The sequence below is a fragment of the Meriones unguiculatus genome, chromosome 6 (genome assembly GCF_030254825.1).
Source record: "Meriones unguiculatus strain TT.TT164.6M chromosome 6, Bangor_MerUng_6.1, whole genome shotgun sequence".
NCBI classification, from domain to species: Eukaryota; Metazoa; Chordata; class Mammalia; order Rodentia; family Muridae; genus Meriones; species Meriones unguiculatus.
In genome coordinates, this window is record NC_083354.1 from 123,460,452 (window position 1) to 123,473,271 (window position 12,820).

Here is a 12,820-nt window from a genome sequence, read left to right on the forward strand (position 1 = left end):
CAGAGAACTTACAGTTGCTACAAGAGAAAGCTTCTTTTCAACCCCTCCTGATACAAACAGAGCATGGTTTTTGATGTCTTTGATGATTAAGGTTTTGTAGACTAAAACTAAATGTCTCTGTATTTTTAAAGGTTAATATTGGTCATTATGATTTTCCTACTGTCTTTTGAATACTTTTTAGCATTTCCTTCTATTTTACTAACCTAAAAATATAGAACACAAAAAGACTACCAGAAGAAATATAAATGTTCTTATTAGTTACAGTAAACAAAACAAAACAAAACAGTAAAGCCTGGGTTTGATGAATAAATGCTTTATTCCTGCTCTTTTTCTATAACCTCTCAGAGCTCACATTCATCATCTAAGTTATGTTTCTGAATAAGAGATCAAAAGGTGCAAAAAGAATGAACCTAGAGTGTAGTCCTTGTTACAAAGGAAGAGCTTTGAGGGGCAGCCTCTTGTTTTTAAGGAACCAAAAACATTGCTAGGTCTTGAACTAGACATAGAAAGACAGTGTTGGGCTAGGGTGTAGCTTGCTGGGGCAGAGCTGGCCTAGAATGAGCAGGGTTCTGTGTTCAAAGTTTAGTACAGACAAAAAGCTAACTCTTCTACACACACACACACACACACACACACACACACACACAAAGAGAGAGAGAGAGAGAGAGAGAAAGAGCTTATCTACAGCTTGGACTTTTCTGAAATCAGATGAAGAGGAGTAAGATCAACACTGTTCATGAATTTCCTGGGAGACAAACATCTCCTCTCCCCAGACAGACTCAAGAAACAATTTTACCCAAGTCTAGCTTGAGGCATGTATGAGGAACTGCTCACAAGTGCAAGAGCGATGATGGGCTGTCCTACACCAAAGGGAACAACCCTCGCTGAGCCTTGCTAGGTCTCAAAAGATAGTCAGGTCTCTTTGTAGAACACTGTCTCCCGTACCCCTTTTACTCTCATTCACAACAGGAAAATGGGTCCAAATTTGTACAAAGTCTGCTTTGGTAATTGTGGTTGTAGACAGTTCCGTAGGGCAGTGGCCATGTCATGTTTGGAGAACATTACATGTAATGGTGAATACTTATGTTAATGTAAGTGATCACTCAATCCCTATATTTAGCGGTGGTTTCACGGAGTTTTAAAAATCAAGAATAGGAGAGGAGGAATGGGGTTACCAGGAGGATGTAAAATGAATGTTAAATTTTTCTTTTTTTTTTTTTTTTTTTTCAATGCAGTTTATTCAGGAACATTGAACAATCCTCGGACCCCGGGGAAAGCCAGCCCACAGCTTAAATAGCCTCTGGGTAGCCAACCCAGGCGTGCCACGGGGGCAATGCAGATAGGTCCACATACATGGAAGCAAGCCAGATCCTCGGCCTTAGCCAAATGTGGAGTTGTTCGTGACAGAGAGCACTCACCATCGGGAAGGTGGAAGGCGGAAACCAGCTCCATCTTTAAGGCATAGCATTCCGCAGCTCTCTGCAGTTCCCCCTTTTTGTTTTAGACGCATCAGGCAAGAGTAGAGGTCTGATCTCTGATATTAGAAATAAATTGGGACTTTGTACAGATGTTCATTTAGGTGTCATCCACCCAAAGAGCATCAGACCGTCCGATACCTTTTTCTCAGAGGCGGGACCTGGGGCATCAACCCGCATGCAATCAGACATGCTCTTCTCTGGGTCCAAAGCGGCTGACCCTGAGTGCAGTGCTTAGCCTCGCATCCTGAGCGTATCATTTTAGCTTTTTATGGTATCCAACCTTGTTTTTACCTTCTTCTGAGAAAGAGAAGATGAAAACAAGGATGAAGACAGGAGCCTACCACAGAGGGCCCCTGAAAAACTCTACCCAGCAGAGTATTTAAAGCAGATGCTGAGACTCATAGACAAACTTTGGGCAGAGTGCAGGGAATCTTATGAAAGAAAGGGGAGATAGAAAGCCCAGGAGGGAACAAGAGCTCCACAAGGAGAACAACAGAACCAAAAAATCTGGGCACAAGGATCTTTTCTGAGACTGATACTCCAACCAAAGACCATTCATGAAGATAACATAGAACCCCTGCACAGATGTAGCCCATGACAGCTCAGTGTCCAAGTAGGTTCCCTAGTAATGGAAAAAGGGGCTGTCTCTGACATGAACTCAGTGGCTGGCTCTTTGATCACCTCCCCATGGAGGGGGGGGCAGCCTTACCAGGCCACAGAAGAAGACTGAAAGACAGTCCTGATGAGACCTCATAGGCTAGGGTCAGATGGAAGGGGAGGATTTTCTTCCCTATCAGTGGACTGGGGAAGGGGCATGAGAGGAGATAAGGGAGGGAGGGAGAGATTGGGAATGGACAAGAGTGGGGGCTACAGCTCGGATACAAAGTGAATAAATTGTAATAAATTAAAAAATATATTAAAATAAATAAATAAATAAAAATTAAAAAAAACATGACAAATAAAATGAACAAATAAACTGAAATTTTCTAGTTTGGCCTTCAAAATGTTTCATTATTCCCTATTTTATAAAATGTCTAGCTAGAAGAAAAAGTTATTTTTAAGATTTTCAAATGTCAGCCTTTAAGTTCAGTTCCATATACTTTCATTGAAACTAGGTCTCCTTGTGCTAGCTGCCTAGGCATCCTGTAGGCGCAGAGAGTTCTGGAAAAAGTTAATAGCCCTCTTTGCTTGTTATTATACTAAAAGAGAGCCAGGCATGGCACTTCATACGCCCACAGAGAGAGCTCACTGCCTGGACTGTTAGCTGCCCCGTTTCTTGTTGTCTTGCTAACATGTTACAAGATGTTTGTCGCAATGAACCTGATTGACAGCAAGTTTGGTGACACAAATAGCATTTAGGTGTTCCCCCTTTTTCAATTCCATTAGCAGTGGCAAACCCACTCTGCTGAAACCACACATCAAGACTTTCTGGCCAAGATCCCTCCTCCTGAGGGTCCCGAATGCTTGCAAATCACAGGCTCCTCTACTGGCCAGAGGCTCTTGTTCAGTTAGGCTTGTCAACCAGCCCTTACTCAGCATTATCTTTCAAGGATCCGGTGTATGTTTCCAGGGTGGAATGGACAGACAGACAGATCCAGAAAGGGACTGACAGCACATATTGTCAGACCAGGGTCACTTAGAGAACTCAGCTCATAAGGTGCTTTGGGGTCCTTTCTCAGTCCTTTCCTGTGGAACCTGCTCACTCACCAGGCATTTTCAAGTTCTGAGCAGTGGACACAAGATCGTGGAGAGAAAAGGGAAGGAGAGAAGAGATGGAGAGCTATACTCAAAGCCGTCACGAACTGAAGCATGGTTACCCAATGCCATGAAAAAGTTCTGACTTCTAATGATCTGGGTCACACATACCTCCATATCACCTTGATGAATGAGCCATTTGGGAGGACCAGCTTGGAACCTACATACAGTGTTAGGCTGTAGAGTGAAAGGAGGAAAAAAATGCAAGAGAAATGCAGGGAAAGAAAACAGGCCAGGAGCTGAGTGTCTGAGTCCTTTCTTTCCCTGGGAGTTGGGGCTTCTGCCCGAGGAGCAGGCTGACCCCTGTGTTACCGCTGTTACCCAGCCTGGAGTGTTGGTAACTGACATGCTCTCTCTATTTCATTCCCAGGACAGCTTTCCTGCCCGCTTTGGAGGAGTCCATTTTGTCAACCAGCCCTGGTACATCCATGCCCTGTACACGCTCATCAAGCCATTCCTTAAAGACAAGACAAGGAAACGGGTAAGGAAAAAGAAGTGTCTTTGAACATGGAGGAGTGAGGGTGGCCAGTGTGTCAGTGACAATTCCAGGGCTGTTCTGTGTGTGCATGCCCCTCCCTCACTGCCGCCAATAGCGTTTACACGGTTTTGTGACTTTCGTACATTTGCAGCCAAGCGAGAGTTTGCAAATAACTTGTATTTAATCAATAATTCAGCAGAATGGGTTATTTTCAGAGCACCAGACAAACCAAAAGAAACCTTGGAGGGATGCAGATACCAGAGGCCAATTTTGCTACAAATGATTATGGGACTAGTGCATGAAGCCGCTTCCTCCTCATATTTGTTTGTGCGGAGTATGTTTGTTTGTTTGCATGTGTGTGGGGGGGTGTTATTGTGTAGCCCAGGCTAGCCTCAAATTCTTCCTTAAAGCATTTATTTTCATTTAATGTATATGAGCGCTTTGCCTAAGTGTGTGTGTGTTGTACACATGCATGCAGTGGACATGGAGGCTGAGAGAGGGCATCAGATGCCACGGGACTGGAGTTACGGATAATTGTGAGCGACCATGTGGGTACTGGCAACAGGAGCTGGGTCCTCTGCAGTAGTAACAGGTGGTCTTGACTGTTGAGCCATCTCTCCAGCCCCTACCCTTACGTTCTTAACCCTCCTGCCCCTGTGTCTGGACTTCTGGGATTCTAGGCATTCACCCAGTTGCTACTTCTTGTTTTTGGACTATGTCAGGAGCTGGCATTTTGTCTTGTATCAGCACTTTGAAAAATGGTTCTTTATATTTTTTTTCTCTCATGGTCCTTGGTAACTGCCAGATCCATCATCTGTAAGGTTGAAAGCATTGTTCATAGTATGAAATAATCTTAAAAGGAAGGCTTGAGATAATAATGACATCAGTCAATATTTGAGAAGCCAGCCTCTTTCATCAGAGCAGGATGGCATGGCAATCTAAATAGCTGGAGTAACAGGCATCCACTGACTACTCAGTAGCCGACCTTTCTCATTTATATTTTGGGGAAACTAACTCCTTTACCACAGACTCTCTGGAGCAATTTAATGAGACAGCACATGAAAACATGTGGCATAATGCCATTGATGTGCCAGATACTTGGTGACATTTATCTTTGTCTATCCCCGCTAGCTTTACGAAACATACTTGACAAGTTAACATTGTGTATGTAAGGAACATAATGCAGCAGTTTAATATATGAATACATTGTGGCATGATCGTCATAATCATCCTAAGATATCTATTATTATTATTATTATTATTATTATGGTTTTTTGAGACAGGTTTTCTCTGTGTAGCCTTGGCTGTACTGGACTCACTTTGTAGACCAGGCTGGCCTCAAACTCACGGAGATCTGTCTGCCTCTGCCTCCCAGGGTGCTAGGATTACAGGTATGTACCACCATGCCTGCTGGGTTCTTAATTCTTAAGCCTTGAATGCTTCTTGATCTTTAGAGAACATTGTAGTGGACTCTGGGAGAAGGTCAAGTCCTTGTTTCCAAACAAGAAGAGAACTTAGAACCAGACATCACCAGCACCAAGAATCAGGGACCTTCTGAGATATTTTATAGCCTACTCAGGACAGTTCCAACAAGCACATGCTGAACATTGTTTGCAATATGGCTTCAGGCTTCCCAGAGCTTGCATCTTCTACCAAGCATGGGGATGGTGGGAATTCCTCCACATTGGATCCAGTCTGCTGGACCAGAGCAGGGGCTTCTGGAGCTCTTAGCTCAGGACACATGGGTTCAGTCTCCTGCCTCTGTGTTCCTCTCCTCTGGACTGCAGAGATCCCAGAACGGGGACAACTCCAGCAGCTCACCTTGTCCTTTAAGAAGTTATTGTGTAGGCTGTGTTAATACAGATGCCTAGTATAAACACCAGGGACAAAACTTGATGTGCATCCAATCCTTCACTGTAGAGTTTCATGAAAGCCAGAATATTTTAGTTATTTATAATACATTCAACTGCAATGTCAAAAATGCTCTCCTGGGCACTGTAACACCAGAAGAGCTCTATACTTACATTCTTTTCTCTTTCCTTGATGCTGTCTACAGTACAGGTTACAGTGAACACAAGTCAGTGGAGTTTGTTGCTGAAACCCAAATGAGGGCTTTTGAAAACTCACCTTTAAATTTCACCATTGTCAGCTGTGGCCTGCATGTGCAAGTATAATTGATGGTGTCTCACTTGGGTGCCACTGATTTACTCCATATAGTTAATTGTGTGTAACCTATGCGTTGCATGTAATTATTTCATGCCCGCAATGTGCATAGGAACCAATGTCATTACAGATGTACTTTAAACCAACTTTCCAGGTCAATTTTTACATTGCAGTCAGTGACAATTATCCACTTATTGCATGCCATTTGTGGATTTATCTAAAATTAAATGAATTGTGAAGCTTTTTTTTTTTAATTTTTATTTTGGCCAGTTTGGATCATTATATACTGTGTGCTCAGAAAACACAAACTTGTTTGGGTATCAGTGCGCTAGGCAGGAAAGAAGGGAAAACCGCCACAAAGCATGCCCTTCAACACATCCACAGTTTTACACTGAGTGACTCTGGTGAGCCGACTGATTGAACAGCTCTCTACCACAGCACACACCATCCTGTAACTATGGCGTATGTTAGCAGGGTAAAATATCATCATCTCATTCCCTCTAAGACCCACTGGAACATACTGGAACAGAACTGGAAGCATCAGATACAGACAAATATATGGGAAGGATCAGCATGGGTGGGACCAGGCACAGATTTATGGAGGAGAAGCAGAATGAGCAAGGGCCCAGGAACTCTGCGGGAAGAGGCTGTCCTTGGTTGAAGCATGAGCCACTCTGGAGCAGTTGCTATCACCGTCCCATTCTCCTAGGAATAACCAGGAGGTGACTGTATGTTCTAATTGGGTGGTGGCCCAATAATGTCCAGTGTATTCTTAAACTTCATTTTTTAAAAACAACTGTCAATTCAGCCCATTTTCTAAGTGATAGAATAGTCCTTTATGATGACTACGCCATGGACACAAAATAATTGCCTCTTTGAACACCATGGTCACCAGAGACACCTCCAATTAGTCTTTGCTGAAGTGTGTATAAGATTAAACACTTGGTCATGTTTTAAATTTCTATGGTTATTTTTTGGGGGTTATTTTTTTTTCCTTTCCAGATTTTCTTACATGGAAACAATTTAAACAGCCTTCACCAGCTAATCCACCCTGAGTTTCTGCCGTCTGAATTTGGAGGAACCCTTCCCCCTTATGACATGGGGACGTGGGCCCGGACGTTACTTGGTCCTGACTACAGCGATGAAAATGACTATACCCACACCTCCTATAATGCCATGCATGTGAAACACACCTGCTCCAACCTGGAGAGAGAATGTTCACCCAAGCCCATGAAAAGGTAAGGCCTGCTGGAAGGCATGAGAGGGTCAGTTTACACCTACCGTGGTTTAAAAAATTTAAAACTCTGTGGACACAGAGATGAATAAAGCATGTCTCATTAGAGTTTCCAGCAAATGGGTCGTGGCTGACCCAGAAATACAGTTGTCCCCTTTACACAGTTTAAGAAAAGAACTTTATGTCCTGATTACGGTCTGGCTCTTAGAATTGTGGGAGTCTGGTAGGATACTCAGATGGACTCTCAGGCCTTTGAAAGGCAGTGATGGCAAAACAATCCAGTAGAAAACGTGTCTATCATTCATCTCCTGGAACCAAAGGCACATTATTTGGCTGTAGCAACAATAGGTATTGTGGTCCTCGATACAGATAAGATCATGATGGTGTGCCTCTAGAAAATACACCAAGAGAGACTTTTGAGCATCCTTATAAAATGGCTGGCATTTGGGCTTCTCTCAGAAGGAAAAAGGTCAGCAACTCTGAAGTTAAAGGGAACTTTTGTGCCAAGCATGAGGGACAGACAGAAGAACAAAGGCTTACAAAGATAGGTAGTGTTGTCAGGGTTGTGACCTGCAGGCTTGCAAGTGTGAAGAGGGTTGTGGACGTGGAGTAAATCCCCAGAGAGGGTTGATCTCAGCCGGTAAAGTGCGCTGCCTGGGTGCTCAGGACAGTGCCATAGAAGAATGTTACTTTTTCTGTTTTTTCTTTTTCTTTCCCTCCCTTCCCCCTTCTTTCACTCCCTCCTTTACCACTTGGGTAGTAAAACTTGGGGATTTTGTTTTGATTTGGTTTGGTTTTCCTGCATTTCTGAGATGAAATCAGGGCTTTGTTCATGCTAGATCCCACAGTCTACCGATGACCTACATCCCCTGGTTTGCTCTACCAATGATCCTGGTACACTCTTAACCCTTAGGTTTTAAAGCTAAAATCATCAGTCACCATCTGAATCCCAACTTCAATCTCTCTCCACATGTGACCACTCTTACCAGACAGAGTGGGGCCTTTTTTTCCTTTTTTTTTTTTTTTTTTTTTTTTTTTTTTACGGACGTTACGCACCTGTGCTCACACCTAGTTGTTTTCACACATCTCCTAGTGAGGACTTGCCGGCTGTGATTGCATTAGTAAGTAAGGCAGCCTGGGTTCCCTAAACATCAGGAAAGTCTTTCCTCAGTCCTGGAACAGACAGATCAAGGTCTCAGGACAGTCTTTGAAGCCTCTCTTCCTGGCAAGCAGATGGCTGTCTTATCTCCTTGTCCTCACACCATCTTCTTTCTGCATGAGTTTGTGTCCTGCTTTCCTGTGAGAACATCGGAAGCATTGGCTGAGAGCCCACTCTATTGACCACATTTTACCGTAATGACCCCTTTAAGAAACTTCATCTTCAGACACAGTCATAAGCAGAAGACCTGGAGTCCAGCCTGTAAGTTTGGCAACGGTGGGAGAACCTAATTCAGCTCCTGTGCTTAAATTGCATCTACCTGTGTCTCCCAGGCACAGCTTATGTATCTAATGCTGCCTACAGTCCTGGAACACGGATATAACACTGTAACCATTGCTTTACTGGTGAGGGTTTATTTAGGCTGTTGCTTGGGTTTTTTTTCTCTATCTCAAACAATTATTTTCTCATTATTTTTCCTTAGCTTGTCTTTCCATTTTTCTAGGAAGGTTTGTCTGGGAAGCCTCAGGTCTCTTCGTTGCTTGACCAGAGGGTCTGTTTAAGTTTCAGACCATAGTGCACAGGGGTTTCCTGAGGGGCAGTTTTATGAGCAGTGATTAAGAATCAACTTTCCCCAGACCCAGAAACCTCAGTGATGCAGAAACAGAACTATACATTTCATGCATTTCTTCACCTCTCTGTACCTACAGAGATGCAGGAAAATTGAAAACAGACCTAGGAGAAAGCTTCAAGATAAACTTTCCTGTCTTCGTATCTATTAGATGAAGCTCTTTCTCAAGCCCAGATTTGTGGGAAGCTTCCCTTTGCACTGTGCAGATTCAGACAGGCAGTGATGAGGCAGGGTACCCCTGCTATGTGGCCATGTCAGAGTGCTGGACAGAAAACACTTCTTCTTGGAGTAGTGTTGTGAGTTCCAATGGGTAAGCTTGGGTCCTAGGCTCTGCCATGACTCCCAACATGCTTCAAGTCTATTCGGAGTCAAGCGGTCTTTGATGGACCATCTTTGGGAACCGATCACTTTTCATAATGGGGCTTCTGAGTATATGTGGCCCTGAGATGGGAGCGGCTGCCTGAAACAGTGTTTCTAATTGGACAAGTATAAAGTAAACTGTGAAACAACTAGCACTGTCACCAAATGAGCGGCTGCAACAGGTGTTGCTTCCTTGCTCCTTCAATAGTTATGACTCTGTGAAAAGACAATAACTACTATTGCAATGGAACTTTCTTGAAGCAAATTATTTCAGGATTGCTGTCTTTAATCCAGTGAATACCAGGTCGGAGTTTGAGGCATTCTTTCCTCCAATAGTCTAAACTCTCTGGAATTTCCTGTGTTTAATTTTTCATATATGTTGTTTGGTGTGTGTATGTGTGTTGCACACTTGCTACAGGGCATGTGTGGAAGTCAGAGGACAATCTGTAATGCTGGTTCTTACCTTCTATTTTGTTTAACATGGGGTCTCTCTTTTTTCTTCAGTTTTCACTACTGAGGACCCATGGGCTTTGTCCATGTCTGCCTACCATCTCCTGTTTTGCAGACGTGTGCTACCAACATACTTGACTTTACATGGGTCCTGAGGATTCAAACTTGGGACCTTATGCTTGTATGATGATCATTTTAACCACTGAGCCCTCTGCCTGCTCATTATTTCTTAGGAGCCCTCTTTCTCAGTACGTTAGCTGTTTTTAAAAGGTTTAGCTGTGAGGCAGCCATTTCCCCCCTCCCTACTTACTTCAACGTCTCTGAAGACTGCGTGGCCAGAGGTATGCAGCTTTCTACCAGCAATGATGATTTTTGTTGCAGAATGAGACAAACCCTCAAATGAACTGCCTTAAATAAGAAGGGAAGTTCGTTATTTTACGTGAAGAGATGTGTCAAATTAAGGTGGGAGCCCAATGACAGTCTCTTAGTGGTGACACAGAACCTAGGTTCTCTGGGTCCTCTCCACAAAGTCTGCCACAATATGGGGTTCCCAGGCTTACCACCCTGGACTTGTGTGGGAAAATCATGCCCAGACAAAGGGGGCTTTTGTCAGCTGGAAAGGAGGACAACAGACCTGGGGCTGGAAGCCAACCATCTCGGCTGCATTAGAGCTGTACGTCTAACAATTCTTTCCCGCGAAGTGAATGCATGACTTTTAAATCCACGTCCAGATTTCGTGATGTCACTTCTAACCATTAGGCAATATTTATTAATTTCTGAATCTAGCCTTTCTTGCCGGCAAAGTAATTAAAATGTCTTTAGGTATGATAAAAATCTAACATATCCACAGAGACACTGTCTTGAAGTAAGTACTGGTGAATGATTAGCCATTTTATGAGAATTTTACATGCATGCAGGCGAACATGCATACACATACACATATATACACGTATACATACATGTACACATATGTATGTATTGATTAGAAGGTTGTTGTTGATAAATTTCATTACGCTTTTATCCTGGACTCATTCGGGCTTGGGAAGCTGAGCTGTGCCCCGAAGCTGGAGCCATCTGAGCACAGGCTTTTGGTGCGGAGGAGGGAGTCGGGAAGGAGCTTGGCTTGCAGGCAATATTGAGAAGGGGAGGCCAGAGCTGGCAGCTTGCAGCGTGCCAGAGATCACAAATGGCTCTTGGATTTCATTGTTTTGTTTGTTTCACGTAATTTTCCTCAGCCCTGGGGCAGCTTTTGACACTGCAGCTGACGATCTCAAGGAAATAAAGAGCACCTTTCTTGGCTTTGCTGGGCACAGATGAAAGGGAGGGCTTTGAAAAGCCAGGCTTTGTGCTGCCCTCTGGACCTGTCGCCATGCCCAGGGAAAAGACACATCTGACATGCAGAACTAACCACGAGGTTATCCAGCAAAGGGCAAGGGACAGCTCTGAAATACACAAGATTGTGAGAGAAAGGTAGGGGACAGGGCTTTTAAATGAGCATGGACCACATCACGCCGTATCCCCACCACAGCAAGGGCAGGGAGTTTCAGCCAGGGCTATCAGGAGAGAGGGCATATATTTTAACCCATCATCTTCCTAGACTAGAGCGAGCTCCCTTTTTACAGTATATGACTTCAGACCCTCTCTGTTTATAGATGAATGTTCGGTGAAAAAAAAATTATATAAAAATACATTTTGCAGGATGACGATGCAGGAAGATCATGATGTCAGGACTAAACCTGGGCTAAATGGCAATGCACTGTCTGGAGAAAGATGGAGAGAAGAGAGGGGAATAGGGAGGGAGGGAGAAACGGAGGGAAGAAGGGAGAGAGGGAGGGAAGGAGAGAGAGAGAACTACTTCCCTTTCTCTGTATTATGATAGCTTTATGACATTTCAGATCCAGAGGTCTTTAGAGGTCATCTAGAAGACACCAGGATTTGCATCACTAAAGATCTTTCCTGTTATCATCCACATGCTTATGGGTGCATGTGGCCTAAATGATACTGACTTCTCAGGGTGTCACATTCATTGGGTTATCACAAATTTGTATTTCTGTAATATAGTCATTGCTATTTCACAAAACCTTTTTTATTTTAAGATCTCACATTTCAACCAAACAGATTCACTTGATACTTTTTAGTTTCTTACATCATTTTATGTAATATGAGGGATGATGTGAAAGCATTTTTATCAATCTTTTTGCCCACTGCTGATCAGGAGCAGTGGCTGTGGCTGAAGCTCAAGCCTCCTGACTTTAGGCCTGAAGGCTTTTCCTCTGTTATTCTTAATTTCCTTTGAAAGATATTAGTGGTTTATGGTTTTTGTCTTTGTTTGTTTGTTGGCATGCTCAGAAGCATTCCAATATGGGCTTTCCAATATGGGCTCAGTCTAGGAGGCCTGCTATACAAGGAAAGAGATTGCTTAAAACAAAACAAAACAAAATGCCAGATTTGGGAATATTTGCCTGTAATTGCAACAATTGGGAGTCTGAGGCAGGAGGACTATAAATTTTAGGCCAGCCTGGAATACATAGAAAGGCCTGTGTCAAAAACAAACAAACAAACAAACAAAAAACTATTATTCTAGCTCAAGAACATGTCTTGACAATGAAAAGAAAGACTTGAAGCCTAATGATCCTGGAGCCAGCAACCCCTTCTCAGCAGCTGGAAGTAATAACAGGAAGGGAGCATTCTTTGACCTACAGATGAACTGAACAGGCTGGATTTCTTTCCCTAAGATACAGTTGCTAAGGCTACTTATGTCAAATACAGTCCATTTGAGAAGGGGTTAATTCAGACTAAGAATACTGAGAAGAGATGCTTCCTATAGGATCCGAACACCAGGCAAAGAGTCATGCCTGCCCTCACTCCCTAGTCTTAGCATGCATTCAGAGAGCATATCCAAAGCTGGGCATGCCTTTAATCCCAGCACTCGGGGAGGCAGAGGCAGGCAGGTCTCTGTGAGTTCAAGGCCAGCCTGGTCTGCAAAGAGACTTCCAGGACAGCCAAGGCTACACAGAGAGACCCTGCCTCAGAACAAACAAACAAACAAACAGAGAGCATGTACATGGTCTGAGTTCTATCTGTCATGGAGTAGAAAGGCTAGACTCAGCCTAGC

The 12,820-nt window shown here is 43.5% G+C and overlaps 1 protein-coding gene across 3 annotated transcripts in view; it reads left to right on the forward strand.

Moving 5' to 3' along the window:
- The window catches only part of Clvs1 (clavesin 1), a 185,046-nt gene that overhangs the window by 159,169 nt on the left and 13,057 nt on the right, over positions 1-12,820 (forward strand). For all 3 annotated transcript variants that reach the window (XM_060385972.1, XM_060385974.1, XM_060385973.1), the window contains 2 exons: positions 3,604-3,714; positions 6,877-7,112. In XM_060385972.1, the coding sequence (XP_060241955.1) occupies positions 3,604-3,714; positions 6,877-7,112 (347 nt within the window). The remainder of the gene's footprint in view (positions 1-3,603; positions 3,715-6,876; positions 7,113-12,820) is intronic.